This window comes from Lineus longissimus, chromosome 4, assembly GCF_910592395.1.
Source record: "Lineus longissimus chromosome 4, tnLinLong1.2, whole genome shotgun sequence".
Classification (NCBI taxonomy): Eukaryota; Metazoa; Nemertea; class Pilidiophora; order Heteronemertea; family Lineidae; genus Lineus; species Lineus longissimus.
In genome coordinates this window covers 23,725,900-23,750,099 of record NC_088311.1, presented here as the reverse complement: position 1 = coordinate 23,750,099, position 24,200 = coordinate 23,725,900, and the positions used below count along the sequence as shown (strand labels likewise).

Here is a 24,200-nt window from a genome sequence, read left to right as displayed (position 1 = left end):
GATTAAAAAAACATTTTTATAAACACATTCCTTTTACTCGTTATTGGTTGCGGTCTCAAGTAAAACACTGGGTCAACAAGGGACAACCAGGCCCCTCTCAAGCACACTACACACTGTCACATCTTCTCCAGGGAAACCAGGTGTAGTCTCAGACAACAACACAATGTCACCTCCTCTCCAGAGGTCAACAGGGGACAACCAGGCCCCTCTCAAGCACACTGCACACTGTCACATCTTCTCCAGGGAAACCAGGTGTAGACTCAGACAACTACACAATGTCACCTCCTCTCCAGAGGTCAACAGGGGACAACCAGGCCCCTCTCAAGCACACTACACACTGTCACATCTTCTCCAGGTTAATCAGGTGTAGTCTCAGACAACTACACAATGTCACCTCCTCTCCAGAGGTCAACAGGGGAGAACCAGGCCCCTCTCAAGCACACTGCACACTGTCACATCTTCTCCAGGGAAACCAGGTGTAGTCTCAGACAACTACACAATGTCACCTCCTCTCCAGAGGTCAACAGGGGAGAACCAGGCCCCCCTCAAGCACACTACACACTGTCACATCTTCTCCAGGGAAACCAGGTGTAGTCTCAGACAACTACACAATGACACCTCCTCTCCAGAGGTCAACAGGGTACAACCAGGCCCCTCTCAAGCACACTACACACTGTCACATCTTCTCCAGGGAAACCAGGTGTAGTCTCAGACAACTACACAATGTCACCTCCTCTCCAGAGGTCAACAGGGGACAACCAGGCCCCTCTCAAGCACACTACACACTGTCACATCTTCTCCAGGGAAACCAGGTGTAGTCTCAGACAACTACACAATGTCACCTCCTCTCCAGAGGTCAACAGGGGCAACCAGTCCCCTCTCAAGCACACTTCACACTGTCACATCTTCTCCAGGGAAACCAGGTGTAGTCTCAGACAACTACACAATGTCACCTCCTCTCCAGAGGTCAACAGGGGACAACCAGGCCCCTCTCAAGCACACTTCACACTGTCACATCTTCTCCAGGGAAACCAGGTGTAGTCTCAGACAACTACACAATGTCACCTCCTCTCCAGAGGTCAACAGGGGACAACCAGGCCCCTCTCAAGCACACTACACACTGTCACATCTTCTCCAGGGAAACCAGGTGTAGTCTCAGACAACTACACAATGTCACCTCCTCTCCAGAGGTCAACAGGGGACAACCAGGCCCCTCTCAAGCACACTACACACTGTCACATCTTCTCCAGGGAAACCAGGTGTAGTCTCAGACAACTACACAATGTCACCTCCTCTCCAGGGTAAAAACAAAGCACAACTTGAAGATCATCATATAATATTAAATGTTTACTCTTTATTTCTCATTTTTACCACTACATTTACAATATTGTAAACTGTGAAATGTTTGCAAGGCATTTTAAATCTACAGTACCGGTACAGATATCAAGACTTCACCAATCAATTCTATAAGGCTCTCGATGACATTGAGAAGTCTTAAATGATAAACTTGTACTTTTGAAGCACATTTCAACACCGTTTACATTGCGGTGTTGGGTGTACAGCCCAGTATGCTTTTACACAGTGACAATGTTCATCTGTAGAAGTTTCTAGGACAGCTTTCTGTTCTGCTATCTGCAAAGGGAAACTAAAATCTTACTGCGGCAGTAAATGTATCCGGTACATCCCAATTCTGAAAAATTAGAGTAAACCAATGATTCTGCTTATTGTTCTATATGTCCGACAATATACAAAGTAAAAGTTGAGCAGCAGGCATTCTCTTTGAGAGTAAAGCTAGCTATACAGGTGACCACACAGTGGCCCAAACATTGATATCTGCAAGATTTTTCAGATTACAGGCTACAAAACATTCAAAATACATTTGTCATACAGCTCCAATAAGCATGCACTCTATTCACATTTAATACAATCCATGATTCCAAAGTGTAGCGATAAAGACCACTGTTACAATATTCCATTTGTGACTCGCTCTACCAAAACTAGGCGCTTGTCGCATCTGAACTTGACAGGTTGATACGGACTTGTTGTTCATTTCCCTATTGTAGACCTTTTGTGAAATCTATTACAAACTGATTTGGTCACATTTCACAAAAGGTCTACAATAGGGAAATGAACAACAAGTCCGCATCAACCTGTCAAGTTCAGATGCGACAAGCGCCTAGTTTTGGTAGAGCGCGTCACATTTGAAATATTCCAAAAAATGTCTTGTTGATTAACACAAGTTTGTGAAACTCTGAAACTGAGTTTCAGAAAAATTTTAGGATGATTTTTGGTAGAAATTTGAAAAAGTATAAATGATGATGAAGATACAAACAAAGTATACACAATCAGGAGGCAATAACTTTGGAGGACGGTACTCGAGGTATTGGAAGTCATGTTCAGGAAAGAACCTTCCCCAAAAGCAACTATCAACTCAAATATCGCCTGCCAAATATCGAATGGCATTGATAGGTTTGCGCAGACTTCCTCTCGTTAGTAAGGGAAAACATCTCTCCTACGTTATTACCACCTAACTCTATTCTACAGAACCACCGTGGATAATTATGGCTATGTACAGGTCGCTTCTACCAAGTCATTGTACCGCCATCTTCTCAGGATGATACAAAATGATAAAATGACTGCGAAAATTTGTCCCTTCAGTTTTGTTTATCCTCCTGTTACATTTAGATGCACCGCTTTCAAAACAATATTTAACAGAGTAGATCAGGCCCAAAGTCTGATCAGGGAAGATGTGTTATCGTTGCATGGAGGTGTAAATCTGCGACTCTTCAGACTGTTGAACTGGATACAAAAGTCGCACTGGCAATGCCTGGTTATGTTCAGCTAAAGAATTTTTCGCATAGTGCAAGACAAGGTCCATCAGCGAACTCATCGTGCATGGCGGCGAGAAACCAAAATGCCCGTTTTTGTCCTGACATATGATGCAATGCTCCACTTTTTCTCTGGAACTGGAAAATATGAGAAAAGGTTTTACTTATGACATTAATGGAGCAAAAAACTCATGGCTTGATTGTAGAATCCCTGGAGGGGTTTCGGTATGGGTTAACCAGAGAACCTTTTGGCAGTGATGACCATTTTTTGGGAATTTGTCAGAGATTCTGCAAATGAACTACACTTACACAACAGAAAGAGCATATCCTCCCTTTTGTCTCGGTCGGATGATAAAGGTGCCAACGGGTCGCCCTTTCAGCAGCTGAAGGGCCTCTTCTCTGCTCACATCAAGGTACCACGTCTTCTGGTCAAGGTGGGGCAACCTTGAGATAAAACATAAAACAACATTAGGATTCCTAAAGAGGAGCATGTTGGTTTTGTGAAATCAAGCAAGTTGGCAAAATGAATGCATTTTATCCTGTTGGTTTCAGAATATTCTTTGATTCCTCCAATTCACTTCAGCAGGGTTTTTGATCGTTTGCACATTTTAGCATTCCCATCCGAGTTACAAGGAGACCAGGACAGGAAGAAAAACAATCAAACAAGGATTACTCACTTGTCTTCTAAAATATGGTCGATCGTGTCCATTTCGATCTTATGATCCAACATTTTCTTCTTGTACATTTCCCTCTGCTTGTACAACTGTTTGATATCCGGCTTCAGACTGTTCATTTTGCCAATCAGATTGCGATTGATTCCGATCTGTTGGCGTATGTCTTCCTCGAGTTGAATTTTACTGCTCTCGATTTCATTTAGGCGTGACTTCAGTAACTTTTGGTTTTCCATTAATCTGTAAAGAAAGTCAAATATTGAAGACGCAAAAAGAGTACGATTAAGCAAAGATCCCCTTCCAAGTAGACTCCAGCTTGTGATTGACTCATCCACTTCAGCCAAAGACAGAGTCATATGACGGTGGATGATAAACTTAATCGGTGCTCAACCATAGTGGTAGGCACCAACTCATGATAAGCAAGCGGGAAATGAACTTACTTCTGCATCTCGTGAGGAGCAGCCTCTTTCTGGAATCTCTCATGCAAGTTGACCTGGTCCTCGAAGACGAGCACTGTCTCCTTGAAAGCTTCAAGTGCCTGATGTTTCACATGGATTTCCTTCAATGGCAAAATACAGCAACGTTAGTGGAAACCTTCAGAGTGAACAAATCTTCATCATGATCATGATTGAGGATTTCTCAGACAAATCTTCATCATGATCATGATTGAGGATTTCTCAGACAAATCTTCATCATGATCATGATTGAGGATTTCTCAGACAAATCTTCATCATGATCATGATTGAGGATTTCTCAGACAAATCTTCATCATGATCATGCCTTTGTCATGATTGATGATTTCTCAGAGAATAAAACAGAGCAAGAAATACATGTTTCCTTCAACCATATATTAGACCTTATTTCTCAATCAGTGTTAATATCTGGTCATGTCAGGGGCAATTTTTATGTAAATATTAAAGTGAACATCAAGTTCAACTTTAATTTTATCACAGAACAATGTGACTAAGGACTCAAATGTTTCTGAAGTTTTTAAACGCATCATGCCCATCAAGTGAAAGTAGGGGGGTAACTCACCTGTGTTGTCCGCGAATGCTTTTCATACAACGAGTCATACTCCTCTGTTTTGGCCTTGTACTCTTGCTTGATCTCCGTCAGCCTCTCGATCATATCCTTGCCTGGCGACGTGTTCCACGACTCCTCTTCCTCCGATTGCTGGAACATTTCAAGTGAACAGATTTAAAATCCTGACTCAATCGTCTTTGTAATCTCTGAATTCACTACAGTACCATGCCATGAAAGATAAACATCAGACAAGGGCAGTGAAGTTTTCACGTTTTGAGCATGAACGATTAACTAGAGATGCATCTCTTGAGTTTTGTTTCCTAATCATCACGCCAGAGTGCCACTATGGCATGTATGGTTGGGCACGGATTAGCATCGTATCTAAGAAAATTCCTTCTTACCTCTGCGAACCTGGAGACAGGATACTTCAACATGACATCCAACGTCTTGTTGTACTGTGAGAGCGAGTTGTGCTGATAGTGATAGATCAACTCCATCACGTTATTGAAACAGTAAGGCTCCACGAAGCCATATCTCTCATTCCTACAATATATTTTGATCAGTTTGTTGCCACCACCTTTCCTGTGAAAATGAAAGGAAAAGTTTCAAATAGAGCGCCGTTTACTCACGAATAACACTCATGAAACAAATGTTAGGTTCACCATCACCAAGTACTGATTGAGATTTTCCAACGAATGGTTATGTTATATGAGGAGCCTAAATGTGTAGGGGTCAACACTGCTGGCAAACACGCAACAGAGCCTGGGTTCAAATCTGCGGAGAACCCAGGATTGTACTTTTAGATGATATGGTTGGGCTGGTCACCAATTTACTTCCCCAAGCTCAAGAAGAATGTTCCTGCTTTTACATCAGATCAAGAAGCAATTACAGTAGAAACTCTCTAATAAGGACACCCTCAGGACTGACAAGTAGTGTCCTTAATAGAGGTGTCCTGATTATAGAGGTAAAATTGAATGGAAACGACCAATTTTGGAGCAAAACTAGTGTCCTTAATAGAGAGGGTGTCCTTAATAGAGAGGTGTCGGCTTAGGGAGGTTCTACTGTACATATAGTGATAGTTATATACCGTAAAGTGAGTGTGTAGTCTCCCTCCTTGTTAGACGAGTCACGCACAAGAAATGTGCCGTCTGGTGTGTCTCGGAGTTTGTCATTCACGTCTTCCCTGAAAAAACACCAGTCTTGCCTCAGCAGCGGAAGAGTAGCTTTCAGGCCCAGGTTACTCACAGGCAGAGCTGAGAGTTTATACATTTGGTGATTTGCCTAACCTTATGACCAATTTTTCTGACTTGAACATGCATGAGCAAATTTTACAACAACAACAGAAACACATTGCAGAAAGGCTATGTGTTTCAAACTAGCAAGTTAACTGCTGTTTCTTCTGCTGGCAGGTCATGTGAGTGGGAGTCATACCTGTCATTACCGAGACACCCAGGGTGTTGTGCCCATCGCTAATGGCAACAATGTAAGATCGGGATTTGAATAAACAAATACAGGTATCCAAGCAGGTAAGTGGCAAATGCCACAGAACAGTAACTAAAAACAGTTGTTTACCTCGATATATCTCCCCAGTACCACTCTGCTTCCATTAGGTTATTGGGGCATGTGATGGTGGTGGGTGTGTTTGCGTTCAAGTCATCAAAACCATTTGTCGATGAGGATGGCGACATTGCTGAAGAGTGAATGACAATGTACTTTTTAGAATTCATCACTATTTGACTAAGCATAAATAACTTTTGGCCATTTTTTATCGTAATCAATTTTTTTAACAAAACCTTTTCCTTAAGGTAACACATCTAACTTTTCATTTCCTTTTTCTTGCAAAATCATTAATATTTTCTACTTACGAGGCATGACGAGGTAGTTGGGCACATCCTCACCCCAGGTGCCTCCCCGTACAAGCTGGTCGATGATGCGAATATGGAGGTCAGTCTTGTACACAACATCCCTATAATCAAGTGTGGATTAATTGCTATAATACACATTGAAGGGGAAAAAGGGTTCAGCGTGCTTTAATCTTTTTACTTCCACTGCAATTGCGGCCGAACAAGGTCGTGTGACGCTGTGTGTTGACTTTGTGTTCCTGCTATGGCTGCGTAAAGCATGAAGGAAGCTTAATGCATTGATAGAAGTGCAATTCCAATGCACAATGAGCCACAGACTTAGTAGTACTTACACTGTCTGTGTCCACGGTGGGCGGAGAAGTATGTGACAGAAAACCTGAGACAACGTCGAGATAGGATCACGGCCGCCACTTCCAGCCGACTGCTGGCATAGTCGGCAGAAATGCGCCATCAGAAACTGCAGGGTGCCTTGGTGATGTTCCGGCATCTCCATCGTCAGTGCACGGAGGCAATCGCGACATTTTTCATTGTTTCGATTTCCTGCAATAGGATGAAAAATTCGAGATCTGAGGGTAAAGCACACGAAATACGCTTTATTCACAGCCCCAAAAAGAGGACAATTTTGGCTTCCCTCCCTTTTTCAAGCAAAATGAAAGAGAAAAATCTTGTATCAAAACTCACTGGCAGCATCCAAAAACCGGTCATAAAACTCCTCCGGGATGACTGAATCAGGGAGCTCCCGTAAATAGCGCTTCAGCAGGCCGGCAACGCAGCAAACATCCTGTGTTTGTAGGTCAACATCGGTAGGTACTTCAGCTGAAAACCAAAGTAGACAGATCATCAATCACTTTATGAGAGCCGGAGTAAAGTAAGTACATTTAGATTCTTTGAACTTGAGGATCAGATGAAATATAACATTTTATAACATTTTGTTCAAATACTTCATTTACTGTGCAAAATCACCAAAAAACTGATTTTGACTCATTCTTAAAAATCACTACTTTTTCATGAAACAGAGTCTAGTCAGTAATGAGGAATATGTCTTCAGATTGATACAATAATTGCCAGACACTTCCTAGCAGTCAATTAGAGCAGAGTGACGTCATCAGGTGACACTGGAAACCTATAGGGATGGTCTGTACAGAGCACTGTATCAAATGTCCCAATAACCCTTACCTGCTACTGTGCTAGGACAAAAGGAAATGACCCTTCCCTTGATACCAAGGTAACATAAGGACTGTTTAGATTATGGTAAACAATATTGTCTTACAATGACGTCATACTTGACCTGCTATGACATTTAGGCCTCTGGCACAAGAACACAGAGATGAAACAGCCAAGACCCTTCATAGAATTGAACCCGCAACCTCTTGATAGGAGCCTGGTGCTCTGACCACTATGCCACTGATCACATTATCAGAAAGATCTGTTTCGATACTCACCAGCATTAAAAATGGCTTTCAAATCATTTATTGACTCGGTGGTGGCAGACCTGCGATACACTTCCAAAATTTCAACCCCTGAAGAAGATCAACAAAAAGATTATGACCATAATGACTTCAAGTCATGATATTTCAACCTTAGGACATCAATACAGATATCAATTTCCTCCAATAGAAAGATGTTTTGCACATATTTGTTTTGACTTCGAAGTTTGCCTGAAACATTTAACTTGAATATATTTCTGTCCTTAAACAGTTAAAGTGGACAAATTATAATGAAATATGCGAGTGATCAACTGGCTCCTGTCTCGTTCCCGTCAAAGTCCTCGTCACGTCACCACGTTCAGTGGATCGCCTCCAAAACACCAAAATGTTATGATAATTTCTCACCTGGTTGTTGACCTCGTACTTCTATTTCTTTCAAACAATGCATCACGATCCCAGGTGCTTCTTGTTGCCGTCTTGAGAACTGATCGCTGAGTGGCATCCCAAAAACAGAACCTGGAAGGAGACAACAACATTGCCTAATTCAAGGTTGCAGGAAGTTTTTTAAATGATCTCCACATGTCTGGTATTCCACCTATCTACTTGAACGAGTTGCAAAAGGTTCTAATGGCTAATTAACTTTCGATGTCATGTTCAAGTAATGGCTTGAATTAATTCGCGATTTGAAATCCGAAATTTGAAACGGCCTTGACCTACCTTTAGTTAAACTCATACGCTTCCTCTTGGCAAAGTTTTCCGCATTACAGTCCGGCAGTCCAGCACTGGCACACTGACGATGACAGCATAGCCCACACTCTGTAAAGACAGCCACGGAGGCCTGGATTAGAACAACATCTCATACCGGATTGGTTTAATGACTTTGGTGAGAAAAAAACGACATCTGAAAAAGTTGTTGTTTTAGCAATTTCTCCTGGCCAAAGTCTTGGAATATGGATAAGTGGTTGGCACAATAACAAGTATCCCGCATTAGTACACTGACAATCCAGGCAAAAGAACAAGATGGTCCGGATTAAAGGATAGCATCTTATGTATGTTTCAATGGCTTGAGTGAGAATTTGCAGCGGAAAATGTTGTTTTGTTAGCAATTTTACAACACGAGCCTTTTACAACACGAGCCTTTTACAACACAGATGAGTGATGATGGTGTTGGGCACAATTACAGAGAGGGAATGAGGAAGATTAGATGGAGATGTTTTCCTAACAATTTAGAAGCAATCAAATAAAGACAGGACCATTGTTATATAAGCTGATTGAGTGTGGTCTTAAAGTAAATGGAACTTATAGGATGCACAACATATGATAATAGATGAACCCTCTGAGCCAAAGAAGTTTAGTACGAAGAATAAGCCGCCTCTCATGCAGCCACAGGAGTGGAGACGATGTATTATAACACTAAGGCCACACCAACTTAATACTTTGGATACTGACCAAAAGTCAAATGTACCAACATAGTGTTGTTCACATGGTTTTCTGTACATAATATCTTGAGGTTTTTATCTTTATTTTCCCTTCATCCGATGAAGAAAAATTTGCCTCCTCCCCATCCAAGGTATTGGTGTGGCCTAAGGTGTCAAAACTCATAACCTGAACATCATGTGTCCCATACATGATACAGACACACTGCTTTGGAGTTCGGGCAAGTCAATCCAGGTCAGTACCACTGAAATATGACAACTGCAAGCCCTTGTAATACTTTAGGTCACCCAGCTTGCCTGGAGTGGAACTGGGAGTGGAATGGAGGAGGCCCGGTTACTGAAACTGGGTGAAGTGGTGGTACTTGGAGCAAGGTTAAATTGATCAATAACTCCACATGTGGTGCACACGACACGGAGACCCAGAACTAAATTTCGGATGTCAAAAAGAGTTAACCAGACAGCTTGACCTTTACTGTTTCAACCGGTTTTGAAAGTGCAGAATTTTTTCAACTACATGTAGTTTCATTCAATTCTAGACCAAAATGTCTGTCGGCAAATATGTGGGTAGTTGCTTTCTTCAGCCAGCAACGCTAAATATACATTGTCACAACATCAAATAGCAACCAGCACCTAGAGCCCAGACAAAAACGTCAGAAAACAGACAATGGATTCACCAGTGGTAAATGTAAATAACTAACTCTTCCAGCTAATACTGAGGGCTTATTTTGATTTTGACATTTGATATAGAGTAAAATAGAAAGTTTTCGGACTGGTTATATGTAATTTTGTCAAGAATAAACACAAGTTCTTGATCAATTTTCTCTTGGCGTTATTGGCCCTGGATGAGACACAACGTTCTCGAGTTTCTCACTTGGATGGGGATGTTTGTTTGCAGCAGCATCAGTATGAAATACAAGGAACCTTGGTTTGTGATGTGGCGATGATATGAAGTGACTTGCCCAAGGCCAAAAATGGTGTATTTTTTCAACAAAGTTTTGAACCTACCTCGACACGTAAATCCCTGCCTCATGATGCCAAGAAGAAGCTTATCACAGATCTGACATCTTTCAAATGAAGAGAAGGAATATTCAATAAACTGATGGGCCTCTGGGGGAAGACTGCCTGCAAAATAAAAGCATCCATCATTAATGACAAGAGAGGTCATGCCAGGATAAACTCAAACCAATCACCTCTTCACTTGATTAGTCATTGACAATTTGTCAGTACCAGCCAGGTAACAGCTATCAACTCCATTGACATGTTTTAGAAGTTTCAGCAGCCGCAAGTACTGTTTAAGACGACATGACATTCCACGGATATTCTTAAGATGGGGCTGCGATTGCTAAGGACCGGAGAGTTCATGCCAGGATTAGGGCCATCACCATGCTAACTATTGAACAGGTACAGTAGAACCTCTCTATTATGAACACCCTCGGGACTGACAAGTGCTGTCCTTAATAGAGAGGTGTCCTGATTAGAGAGGTCAAATTGAATGTAAACAACCAATTTGGGACCAAACATAGTGTCCTTTATAAAGAGGTTGTCCTTAATAGAGCGGTGTCCGCTAACAGAGGTTCCACTGTATTTAAGAACTTCCCCGCCATCATAAATGAAACCTTTTAGTTTTAGACTAAAAAATTACGAAAATTACTAAAAGACTAAAAGGTCAAGACCATGGAAAAAGTTTTTTGATTACATTCCAAAACTAGTAAAAATGAGGGTATCTATCTTAAACTATAATGAATCATCTACATCTCCATATCTTTCCAGGTCGATTTGTTCTCCCGGCAAAGTGTCATGACCCCATGAGACTTAACACAAATGCTGGCCAATCCTCGATTACACTAAGTGATTCATTCTGTTTAATCTGCTTTAGCCCTGTGTGATCTTTCATTCGTAATCACACACAGTGTTTAATGAACTTACATGATATTGGGAGTAAATAACTGAGAGTTCACGGCAAGTTCAATACAGCTCAATATTAGCCTTATATTGATGATGTTGATGTTTATTTTAAGATATCAAATGACGGAAGATTGATCAACAGTAGTCTGGCTTGCTGGAGTATGAATTATCCAATAGAGGGTGACAAGATTGGATGAGAAAACTGTCCACAAGCAAAATAACAGCTGCACCTGTGGCCATGAAAAGGACCAAGTTCTGATGACTGTAGAGGAACAGGTGCTTACTTGGGACACACCGCGGTTCTTTTACATTTGGTCTTACAATAACAGAACTGGACGTTTAAATGGACATACCTTTTTGTAGAGCACCATTTGATGGAGGAAAATAAGAACTGAAGGGCTGCTGAAAGATAAAGATGAGAAAGATTGTGACCAGGCATTCAACAAGAAAGACCTAAAGACCATCCCTAAAGACCACACCAGTCAGTGTCCCTAAAGACCACACCAGTCAGTGTACCTGAAGACCATACCAGTCAGTGTGCCTGAAGACCATACCAGCCTGTGTCCCTAAAGACCATACCAGTCAGTGTCCTTGAAGACCACACCAGTCAGTGTCCCTGAAGACCATACCAGCCTGTGTCCCCAAAGACCACACCAGTTAGTGTCCCTAAAGACCACACCAGTTAGTGTCCCTGAAGACAACACCAGTTAGTGTCCCTAAAGACCACACCAGTCAGTGTCCCTAAAGACCACACCAGTTAGTGTCCCTGAAGACCATACCAGCCTGTGTTCCTAAAGACCACACCAGCCTGTGTCCCTAAAGACCACACCAGTTAGTGTCCCTGAAGACCATACCAGCCTGTGTCCCTAAAGACCACACCAGCCTGTGTCCCTAAAGACCACACCAGTTAGTGTCCCTGAAGACCACACCAGTCAGTGTCCCTGAACACCAGCCCATGAGTAGCACCTGAGAGACCAGCATGCTATGTAATCAAATCTAAACCAAGACATTGAAGACAATGACAAATTGAGCTTGGCCATTAGGAGACAATCACACTGGCAGCTCTAAACCCATTAGAGTAACAGTAATTATTTTCTCAGAGCAGGTTTTCTGAAGACCCAACCAGTCTATTACCCATTATGGCTGCCTCTTGTATATAAGGTGGATAAGGTGGGATAGACATCGATCTCCAGTGGAGAGAGTGGCCGATTGCTGTCTGTGTATAACCATAGTATCTGATTGGTCAGCACAAGTGCCCAGGGACTTTCCTTTTCTCGTTAATCACATAAATATCAGTTGCAACAATCACTTCAAGGAAGAGATATTGATCCCCTCAGTGATGGCCATCTCGTGGCCCATCATTCAATCCAATAACGACAACCGGTGAGTAGATTGTCGCCATAAAGACGTGCGCCAGCAGACAATCAGTGTGATAACGACAGCCAACTTTTTGTGCCTATATTTGCTTTTGCTTTAGCTTGATTTGGAGCCTTTGCTTCCCTGGCATAAAGCTGAAACTTTTGCAAGTTCAATGTTCATGTTGCCTCCCGAAGGGCAAAAATCCCAAACATGAAACATCCCAGAACATTTTTGAAACCTGGTTCACAATCCCAAAGCAAAGAGCACTGCACTACCTTCTGTACTTACTGCCATTGGGTTCCTCCCACTCAGCTCATCCACCGCAGTCAGGAGTGACTTCCTATGGAAACCGTCAAGAATACCCATGCTCTGAAATCAAGACAGATGATCAGTGAAAGAAGGAAAATGAATAGGGTTTTCTTATCATTATAAAATCTCAGCTAAGCTTCCACCCTATAAACGAAAAATGACTAGACAGAATAACTGATGTAAAGGGACTAGTTAACTCAATGGAGTCAATGCCCCAGGACCTTGCTAAGGGTCACCTGTGTTCAGGAAACAGGAAAGGGTTAAAACAGCTCTTCAGTCAATAATAATTCTTTCCTTTCCACACACGCCGTAATGCAAGTTCATTTTTTCCTTCCTCTCTTGCAAAGTTGCCATGGGAACCTTTGATTTTAGATTCTGAAGATTACGGGTCCCAATTTGATATCACAGTGAAATATATCCTGTCATCCAGTGGTAATGACTGGCAAAATTATTTCCGATGACATGATTTCTCTTCCGCTAGGCAAAGATTGTAATATCGTGTTCTTTGATGGAGTAGGATCAAGGTGATACAATACTTAGTGTAAACCTGTAAAAATATGCCCATCTTCATTAACCTACTTATTGGTATAACAAATCATCTAATGACTAATTATTTCTGCTTTCCATTTCTGTAACACAAATGTTCATTTTCTCAAACTGAACAATATCACCTCATTGTGGACATTTATCATGTATCGAGGGTTTAACTGACCTGGCATTGAACTCTCTGCCCGAAACATCTATATCCCCAAGGAGATTTGCACGAACCAACAATCTATCTTTGAGCGTCATATTAACATCCCTTTATGGCATTTATGTCAATTTGTTTTCGGACTATGTGTGTATTCTAGGTGGTATAAGTCATCGTCGACTCTTACACTTTTATGGTACCAAGCATGTCTTGTTAAATGAATTTAATGGAAGAAAGCACCTGTTTGAGCCGTTGCATGGCTAAACCTACCGATAACCACAACTTTTTTTCCTCTGATGTCATTTTTGAGTTTCAAATGCAGGCAAAAGTCATCAAATTCTTTTCTGAGGCATTTCCTACCTTGATAAAACAGAAACAAATTGAGCCGTACCTCAAGCCTTGCCTCATCCATTGAGAGCAACTCTTCGCCTTTAATCTCGGTCCGCTTAAAAATCTCCACATAACGGGAAAGATTTACCACCGCCATCCACTCAATCACGTTCTGCACCGACCAATGTTTGAGGGGCTGGAAGAAGGAGGGGGTAATAAACCAATGAGATTCTACTTTAGAGGTCATGTTGCCATGGCATCCAATGGCTCCTGGCAAAGATTTTCGAGGGTTTGTAAACATCTGATATCGAGCTGGAATCTGCCCAATGTCAAGACCAAGTGTCCGAATATCTGTCTTGAAGGTTCATTCATTCATGTAGATGTTTACTCATCAGCGTCCTCACCACCTTTAACAGTAACTCACCGTTTGCGACTCTCTGACTGGTTCGCTCGGAACGCTGCTGTGTCGCTGACAGACGTTTTTACATGTATTTGCATACGACTGGCACGAGTGATGAATGAAGAGACTGCAGGCTGAAAAGACAGGAAACAAAGTAATGCATTAGAATATTAGATATTCATTGATCATGAAATTGCACACGGAACGGTAGGAAGACCATGGTTAAGTCAAGTATCATAAGGGCGGATGGTCCTGTAACACAGATGTTTAAAAGCAGGATTCAAGAAAATTCGAGAAGGGAACAAAATTGCAACAAGATTTGCTGAAATTACCAATTGGGACGCAGGATGGGGCCGGGCCTTTTTTATAAAGGGACATCAGAAGTAACAAATCAGTCAATGTTATCATTGTCCTAAACATGAGAGATCAAGGGGGATAAATGTGGGAACAGATGGCGGGATACGTAGTCCTGGACCGGTGCATGTTCTTATGAGCAGTCAAAGTCTTCCACATCATCAAGCAGTAATTCTTGACAAAAGAACACGTTCATTCTTTAGAAATTTTGAAATCGAAATCGATATTTTCTGAAAACTACTTGTTCGAAGTTATAAAATAATAGGTGCATCTACGAGCTGGAGATAATGATATTACGGTTAATCAGTGTCGGTTCTCTCAGCGTAGAATAGTTAGCATCCTTCCCCCATCCACTTCCTGATCCACAGGAAATGAGCGAAGGCTTTTAGTAAGGATAGTTATGGCCAAGGGAATACAAAGTCATGAACACGTGATTTGAAATGTCAGTGCGGTGCCCCTACTATTATTCAACAGCAACAGGCTCAATTGCAAAAAAGATTGACAACTGAACATCATCATGTTTGCGTGCTTTTATTTTTTTGTCTGGATGACGGGAGATTATTTCTAGAAGAAGCTTTTCACCTGTCATGATTAGCGTTGGATCGCACCTGCTCATGTCATTAAGAGCAAACAAGTGTCATTTGAACGTCGAAGTACTCCAAACCTCGAAAATGATTTTTTTCAATATTCTGATCATCATCGTAAACATGATATTAAGTAAAATGTGGGTGAATAAGTGCATAATAACTTTTTTGTGAACTCCGCCTTTAGGCAAGACTCTTTTAATACCTTGGTTAGCCTGCACGCTGCTAGGCGATTAACTGAAAATGTGAGAAAACAAAATTTTCTGGTCAAAATATTTTTTATTTTTATCCGAGAGAATCACGGAAGCAATTGACTTTGCCTTATAAATGTCTTCCTTCTCGGAGGCAGCTCTTTCAAGAAGAATTGCTGTGCCCTTTTGTAATGCACCCATAACTAACAAAATATCAACCTAAACTTTCCTGGATCAGAACTACGTAGTATCGTATTTGATTAAATCGTCGTCAACAAATTTTTCTGCCCATGATGGAAAACAAGAGTTATGTTTAGCATGCAATTTTTCATCTGTAGCATGTAGAACATGCCTAATTTCCTGTCAAAGGAAATAAGTACTCTTCCGTCCCGACCTAAAATTGAGAAAATGTTGTCATGATGTAGAACTGAACAATTCTCACGCTTTCTGACATTCTGTAAAGGAATTCAATTCCTTAATCAGAGTGACAATTTATGGCTAGGGCCATGCAACAGAAATTATGACTATCATTTCACAGGTTACATAAAACAATCCGTACTTCATGCCAAGAGTATTTATGAGAGCTTACAAGAGTATCCCGTGAAATCCAATCACCAAATGTTTTTGATATATCAGATATCAAATGAATTGGCACCAGCAGTAAACACCAGAGGGTAAGGGTAAACAAGTTATTTTTGTTCCATGGCCCAAAATAATCACCAAGTTTCTGATCTAGAGCTTACAATGTACCATCATGGTAATCAAGGAAAAGTTGACAGCTGTTAAATAGTTTGTACTTTTTGTGAAATTTGCAGAAAAACTTCCCACTTTAAAGATAGGCACAAACTTATGCGAGATAATACTTCATTTTTGGACTAGTACAGGGCATTCTGACAATCCCCCCTCCCCTGAAACAAAGGTCAAGGTCCAAATAGCAAATCCTGCCGTTTGATTTCATTCCTTTATTCTGCCTACTACGAGTTGAATATACACAGGAAACATTCTAAATGGCGCCCCCTTTTTTTTCAAAATAACGAGAGGATCATCGATGAACAGGGTCAGTGGATGCATCGGTTTACTATCTTGACATAACCATTGAGCTCAAGGGGAAATGCATTAAGTAAATGGCACCCGGCTTTATAAAGAAGGCAGCAGTATCGCCAATGATTATCCCGAGCAGGAAAAGAACCCAGTTTCCATCTCCTGAATGGAAGTACATTATCTCATAAGTTACTCACACAAAAAGAGATGGATTAGATGGATGTAACATTGTCATTATAAGCTATTTGATAGCTATAGCATACACAAGAAAGTTGTTCAAGCTAGTCGAGTTGTTTAGCATTAGCTATCAAAGAAGTGGGAGGGACGGCAATCGCTACTAGTGCAGGGAAGTGAGTCAATGTTGGAGAGCTTTGGTTGATAGAGGCTATTGTTACCAATGATGAAGGTGTGGGCAGACCCCTTGGTCATGTTGGTTGCAGGAGAACTTTCTGTATCACATCAGCCTGAAGGCGAGGTATGAGTATAACATTTATCTGTGGGTGTAAATGTCGGAGTCACATGCCTAAGTGGGATCATTAAAGTAGGTCAAAATAGTACCTTTAAAAGTAGATCAAGTTGGATATTGTATACATTCTCACAAACCTTATAAGATATCATACAAAAAATGTTCACGAACTTGTTGACCTATTTCTTACGATTGAACTAATCAAGAGAACTTTTTTAGGACACCACAGGACCTATCTTGGTCAACACTTGAGATAATAAAAGAGTCCCAATGCTTGGGGCGCTGCAGATATAAATCCAATAATGTGCGAAGATACTCAATAATAGCTCATTAATAATCGTGTTCTTGTAGGTGCAGATTTGGCTGTGAACAGCAGTGTTTTCACAACGAATATCTGAACAACAAGAACCAATTTTTCTCAGATAAACATGAATATTGTAGGCCTTTATCAAAACCTTTGATGGGTCAAGCATGACCGATGTCCAGCAGGATATCACTACAATCGGATATCACCACAATCGAACACTTTGTTTCCAGTAAGTCAACACTAACACACTTTGTGCGAGATTTCTGTCTTGATCAGACTTCTTTCTTTCTTACAGTTCAAGCCAGGTCATGGCAGGTGTATTGACTCAAATGGAGATTCCTGACCACACACACACTTGATGTTCCAACTGGTGTGGCTTTGCACCAAGTTCACCTGACCAGCTAACAAGACCAAGAAGTTTCATTGAACAAACCTTTGAACAGGAAGAGCCTTTACAGGGGAATATATGCAAATTGTACATTATTTTTGCAATAAGAAGTCGTGATCACCCAAAATTCGTTCAGTTTTATGGAAACATGAACAGGTCGTTGCAAACAAGAGATCATGGCACAGTTTTCAAATGCAACAAATGTCTCTCGTCTGCTGTAGTTAAGAATCCATCATCACTGCAGGCCTATCCAAGAAAGCAATGACAAGTTTATTTGCAGAAGAGCAATATTTTTGTCGCTAATTATCACAGGTGGTGCACAGCAATAAAAATCTCTCATTTGCAGGTTTCTTTTATACTGTCTTGCCTTCATTCCCAAAGCAAGAACACAGAAAACAGCCAAATACTGATGCGTTTCTTTCACGGTGTAGCTGATGAATATTCAAGCTCAAGGGAACCCTGTAATGTAGAGTTATCTAAGACGGAGCTTATTTTTACCATCACCAGCTGGAAGTGCTTGATGTGTGGGGAGCATTCGCTGATTGACAGTTACATTACACGCTAAGAGAAACTACCAGAAAGTGCTTCCAGGACAAAATTCCTGATGAATAGTTGCTTGAAGATATTTCCACAAGAAAGAGGGAACTTTTCACCGATGAACTTTTGACTGCAATATTTACTGGTGGAATCACTTTCTTCTGGTCAGGGTTTTTAGTGTTTACAAATCGTGCCAGCCAAGAGAGTGAAGCCTAAAGCAAGGCCAACTGGAATTCATCGGATGGTTCCAAAGGCCACTGAATATTCGACTACTACTTCATACCACAAAGATCATGATGAAAATAATGATCATGTTGTTGTCTTCACTTACTTAAAATACATGTTTTTACCTTCAAGAAACATCTCGACTTCTAAAAATGTTATGACCATAATGAAGTCTTTTCTTACCGTCACACTTTGCTCCCTTTGTTTTCGGTCCCCAGATATAATCCTTACCTGGAAAAGAAAGTTACGATCAAATGACTGCACAGAATCTATCAGTAGGAAGTTGAAGAAACAAATTAGCCACAACTTGAAAGTGGAAAAATCAGAAGAACTTTCATCATCCACCAAAATAAAATTATGAAAATTTTAAAGAAATTTTCTCGAATTGCAAATATAAAGGGTAGAAAATGGTGTTTCAGACCAAAACACCTCTAATGTGTCCCAGCAAAGGCAGCACTGCTTGCAAAAACTTATGCTCCTAAAAATTGTCCACATGGGATGGATAATTTTCGACATTTCTAAAACCCAATCACGCAGTGGCAGTGAATCCTCATTCACCCAAGGGGTCAACGGCCGCCACTGGGGCCATATTTTGGCACCAATCGAATGTACACCGCTGGCAGAACAGAAACCTTTATTGATTATAAGATTATGCAGGGTGGTTAAACAGACATACACGCTAAGAATCAAGCGGCATGTAGTTGAAAAGTGTCCCAGTCAACACTATAAATCAGGTTCTACTGCATCTAAATTGAGAATGGGGTATCATTTATTCAGGAATATTGTTGAACCAAGAGCCAATCAGCTTCACAGACTTTGGACTAAAGGTACAAGTACACGAATTGGAGAGGTCTTTATGAAATTGTGACCACAGAACTGTAACATCTGAACCAGTATACTTACAATGGAGACAGATTTGTGGCCTGAGGAAGTATGTATCGATGAACTTGTGACTTCTGGAAGGCACTGCAAAGACAAACAAATGATTTACGTAGGAATAAAAATCTAAGAAAGCAAGCTCTCCACAAGTGCTAGTTTATTGTTTTAAAGCAAATTTCATATGAGGATTCAATGGCCTTCGTTCGCCTACCTTACCCCTTAAGGTGATAATTTCTTTTAAGGGCAGATATATATAGCCATGCCATAGGATCAAGATATCACACTAAGTGACCTGTCTATTGCCCACATGAAATCAGTTGCCATAGAAATCAATGAGGTAACATAACTGCTCAATTTAAAGGTGATTTTCATCATGTTGCCATATGATAACAAAGGAATGGCCCAGACTTGACTGACCAGTATAATACATGGATTGGGTAACACTTTGTCACTGGCCTTTGCCACATATTTTGCGATTTACAGTTCACATTTTTTGCATGTTCTTAGACAGCAGGCTGCAGACATAGCAAACGGATTGCAGACATTATTGGTGGTGCAAAAAAACAGCAGGAAAATATCTCAGAAAACAGTGATCAACACAGAAAGGGTGCTTCCATCTAAAAGATGTCGGCAGGCTTTCCTGCATGACCATCACTGGTATCAAAAAAACCTCAAATAAGTGCTTTTATGTCAGCAAATGATATTTTTGCAAAATGTTACACGGATCGTGAAATTACTGATCTTATGGCTGTGCATTTGAGATAATAAGGCCACAAGGGAAAAACTAAAAAGGAACAAATACGTCACACACAGATTTAGATGTCAGCTGGAGTTTTATGTGTTTTTGTGACACAGAGTGTCATCTGCAAAATGCAACGAGATGGTCTACATGTAATAGTAAAATGAATCAGAGAACGCAAAGAACTTTGTAAGAGAAATCTTTAAAAAGCTTTTGCAGCATGCGCCAAAAGGCAAAAAACAGCAGCTGAACTTGTAAGCTTGGATCACAATGATTTGGCCTCAGGCACCATGACAGAAAATGAACAAGAAATAATACAACATTCTGTAAGCAAGAAGGGTTTGCAGTTACAGTCCCAATCACAAGTAACATATCCTGTGCTTGAAACATGAAACTTGACAATCCTTGGGCGAAAGGTCTGCATAAGTTGCGCACAGCTGATGCGAAGGTTATATCGAGCGTTGCCTGATCATTCGTGCAAGCTACGTGCAGGGTTTTGCGTAGGTTACATGTATATAGCCCATACGCAAACTTCAGGATGTCAATTGTAACTGGGGCTGTAACAAAGAATTTTGGGAACAAACCAGGCTCATTATCATCACCAGCACCACCGAGTAGTTGAAGTACATAACACATAACACAGGGTAGTCATGACAAATTCCACACTTCTATTCTATAAACTGTACAATGTACATTTCCAGTAAACTTGTACTGTAGACCTTCACATTTTTGCCAGCGTAATACTTTCGCGAGGTTCGCAAATCTCCACGAAAAATATATGTTGTGAGAAAAAACATTTTACTGGAAAAAAACAAACATAATACATTTAAAATATGGGGGGGGAGTGAACCACTGTACCCCTTTAAAAAGAGACGTAGACAGTCACTGGGATGGGTCAATTAAAGCACTAACTGGTTGTTCCTGACACCACCAAAAAGAAAAATAATACAGAAAAATAACACAACAAAATGCAAAAGGGCAGAGGGATTGTACAATGTAAGCACTTAGCACAAGTTAAAACAAACCCATCACAAAAAATGTGCACCAACCTACCTTCACTATCGCCCTCAATCGTGTCTAAAACATCAGTTTCCATAGCAATGGTTCCTGATATTTCAGGTCCTGTAGAAGAATTCACCGGAATTGAACATATAATGTTTCCATTCGATGCAGAAGTTGAACTTGTTTGCCCCGAACTCAAAAAAATACAAAGCTGGTGCAACCTGATGAGAAAGTTGCCCAAAAAATGTACCTAAGCTAAAAATTACTTGAATGAGAAAATGACTCTTGAAAGGAAATGAAAAACGATAAGCCCGAGTGCAGAAAGGTCCAGTTGCTTATTGAAACAGTTACCCCAAAGATGTGACAACGTCAGCTGTAACTCCCTTGATGGCTTTTACATGATAGTTTCACCAACAATAACTGGCACCAGCTGCACAAATGTCACCAACACCGACCTGATATACATGTACCGCTTGGCGCTGCCGGCAGATTATCCTTTGAACTGATGTAACAAGTTAGCTGTATCACTAGAGTGGTTACCATAGGAACTAGCCTGACCTCTTTTGGTACAAGCACACACTCACGGAGGTGGATGCTGCTATTGGGTCAGAAAATGTTGTAATACCAATAGATGGCACTCGGTTAAAGATTGGAAAATGATTTGGGGAATCCAATGACATCTGCTGTGAGAGAGCGCATCAACAGATCAAATTAGGTCGGTTTGAAACAATAACATCAATAAATGAACCCTAAATTAGCCCCAATTGGTCGTATAGAGTGACACAACCATTCTCAATCTCAAATCACCACAACAATAGACAGGTTTGATGAAGACAAACCAGAGTCCAAACAAAACAAATGCACACACTCAAAACATATCAGATTTCTCAAGAAGGCCTATGCCAATTGTGACCCGCTCTACCAAAACTAGGCGCTTGTCGCATCTGAACTTGACAGGTTGATACGGACTTGTTGTTCATTTCCCTATTGTAGACCTTTTGTTGAATGTGACCAAATCAGTTTGTAATAGATTTCACAAAAGGTCAACAATAGGGAAATGAACAACAAGTCCGTATCAACCTGTCAAGTTCAGATGCGACAAGCGCCTAGTTTTGGTAGAGCGAGTCACAATTTACACATGGAAAATGCCATAAGCCACTGTGACCCTTTTGTTCAAGGTGAAATGCACGATTGGTCAGAGCTCAAACAACCTTTGTTGGAAACCATTGAATATCCTTCAGCTCATTTCAAGCTCGCAACAAGGAAGACAAATCAGGACTACATTACTAATTGGTCAGTGGAATTGGTCATCAGACACAAATAGGTTAAAAAAGACATACTGTCACTTCTTCGATGTATACATGTAAGATATAAGTCGACCATTCACTACATGTACTACAGTAGAACCTCTCTATTATGGACACCCTCGGGACTGACAAGTGCTGTCCTTAAAAGAGAGGTGTCCTGATTAGAGAGGTCAAATTGAATGGAAACAACCAATTTGGGACCAAAACTAGTGTCCTTAATAGAAAGGGTTTCCTTAATAGAGAGGTGTCCGCTAAGAGAGGTTCTACTGTACTAGAATAAGTCTCTACTCGACACAAAGTTACCCACCTCGAGGCGATCCGACATAACCAGAGTCATCCTGTAGCGTCATTGATCCCAAAGAACTGTCCACATCCATTGCATTAGCAGCTTCAGGAGAATAATGGCGAGGCTGTGGCTTTGGGAAAGGTCTGGTGACTTTGTGTTTCACAAATGTTCCCGGAAAATAACCCGTCTCTCCAGTGCGAAGGTTCCGACCGCGAATCCATCCGTCTGGTTTTTCAACAGTCCCAGAAAATGTAAATTCAAATGGCTTTTTCACCTCCAGGTCATCGCTCTGCTCAATGGCAATGCAACCCCTACTCAAATCATCTGAGCTGGGCTTGAATGAGTGAAAAGCTGTGTACACCACCAACTCCGCCATTCTTGGTCATTCTACATACAAGCCACCTGGAAAAAACCAAGAATTAACAATCTTATATGAACATCATAAAAATCAAATGCATTTTGCAATACCCAACAATGCCAGTGACTTGGTATTGTCCAGTAATGGTAACCTTTAATTTCTGGCTGGCACAGTCAGTCTCAGTCTGTGAATATCTCCCCAGAATACATGTAAACCTGCTGCTTTATGTAGACATCAACTCATAAGCCCGCACTTGTATTGATGACTATAATAATGATACATTAATGAACAGCCTCAAACTCGAGGTCAATGAGGGGGATCTCAAGCATCAAAATTTGGTGACTACGACTGTGTTATAGTGCGGGATGATGGTTACGTGGCTTGAGAGACTACGTGACCGATGACGTATACACTACACTCAACACTGTATATAGGGAACGACTTTACCATCCCCGTTCACGGCCCTAAAAAAAGGTCATCTGTTGACAAAAGAAGCGCCACAGTTCAATGGATTTAAAGTTAAATGCCATCAAACTACTTAATTTCCGACCAGGGATTGTAAATTTTGACTCTGTACAGTACCACAGTAAAAGTACAGTACAGGTCAGGACATCATCATCATGATCATCATCAATCATTCATTTCATAATCATATCATCATGTAATGTGTGTGTGGCCTCCAAAAAAGCAGTTCAAGTCTTCAATTTTAACAAAACAGAAAATTAAACAACGATCAACGATAAATGCAAAGTAAGCTTTACAATGTAAGGACACTTACAGCTTAGTTTCTATTAATGCTATTAATCACTTCGTTCCGAAATAACAAAGTTTTTAGTAACTTTTTGTCCAAAATGAATGACTTCCTCAAATCGCCACTTGTGAAATACGTCATCAAATTGTGTGTGTTGTTGTTTTTGATGTAGGGGGCGCCCGCGATTTGTTACATCCTCGATGTACACATTGAGAGATGTTGGAGTTCGTCAAGTAATAACAGGTGACGCCACCATTAGTTCATGAGTTCCTATACGCGGGAAATACGAATGCGCACGTGTGGATTTGGTTACTCGTAGTTTATAGTGTCGCATAGGAGGGTTTTTTTAAAGGATCTGTGATAATGTGAAGGGGGTCCTTGGGGAGGGGGGAGGGTGTTCCCAGCCTTGGGCTTCTGTTAGCCAAAATTCATACTGATGATAAACCATTCTGAAATTGGAACTCAGGTGAATGTGATCATTTGAGGACTGACTCTGTCAATATAGCCAAGGACAGGCTACTTATCATTCCTACACTCTGAGCTA

General features: G+C 41.0%; 1 protein-coding gene across 2 annotated transcripts; it reads right to left on the bottom strand.

Annotated features, from left to right (window-relative positions):
• Nucleotides 1–1,350: 1,350 nt before the first annotated feature.
• Nucleotides 1,351–23,782, bottom strand: LOC135486959 (phosphatidylinositol 3-kinase regulatory subunit alpha-like). Of its 2 annotated transcripts, XM_064770170.1 has the most exons (24): nucleotides 23,684–23,782; nucleotides 22,569–22,949; nucleotides 21,006–21,074; nucleotides 19,238–19,300; nucleotides 18,518–18,565; nucleotides 14,266–14,375; nucleotides 13,903–14,037; nucleotides 12,800–12,880; nucleotides 11,506–11,554; nucleotides 10,253–10,369; nucleotides 8,529–8,627; nucleotides 8,217–8,327; nucleotides 7,827–7,904; nucleotides 7,066–7,200; nucleotides 6,717–6,924; nucleotides 6,388–6,488; nucleotides 6,095–6,212; nucleotides 5,610–5,705; nucleotides 4,924–5,104; nucleotides 4,535–4,672; nucleotides 3,940–4,058; nucleotides 3,506–3,739; nucleotides 3,138–3,272; nucleotides 1,351–2,966 (listed from the first exon to the last, which is right to left on the bottom strand). In XM_064770170.1, the coding sequence occupies exons 2-24, from the start codon at nucleotides 22,921–22,923 to the stop codon at nucleotides 2,753–2,755; spliced, it is 2,994 nt and encodes a 997-aa protein (XP_064626240.1). In that variant the 5' UTR covers nucleotides 22,924–22,949; nucleotides 23,684–23,782; the 3' UTR covers nucleotides 1,351–2,752. The 2 variants fall into 2 exon arrangements, with proteins under 2 accessions (XP_064626240.1, XP_064626241.1); XM_064770171.1 differs by lacking the exon at nucleotides 21,006–21,074.
• Nucleotides 23,783–24,200: the final 418 nt, after the last annotated feature.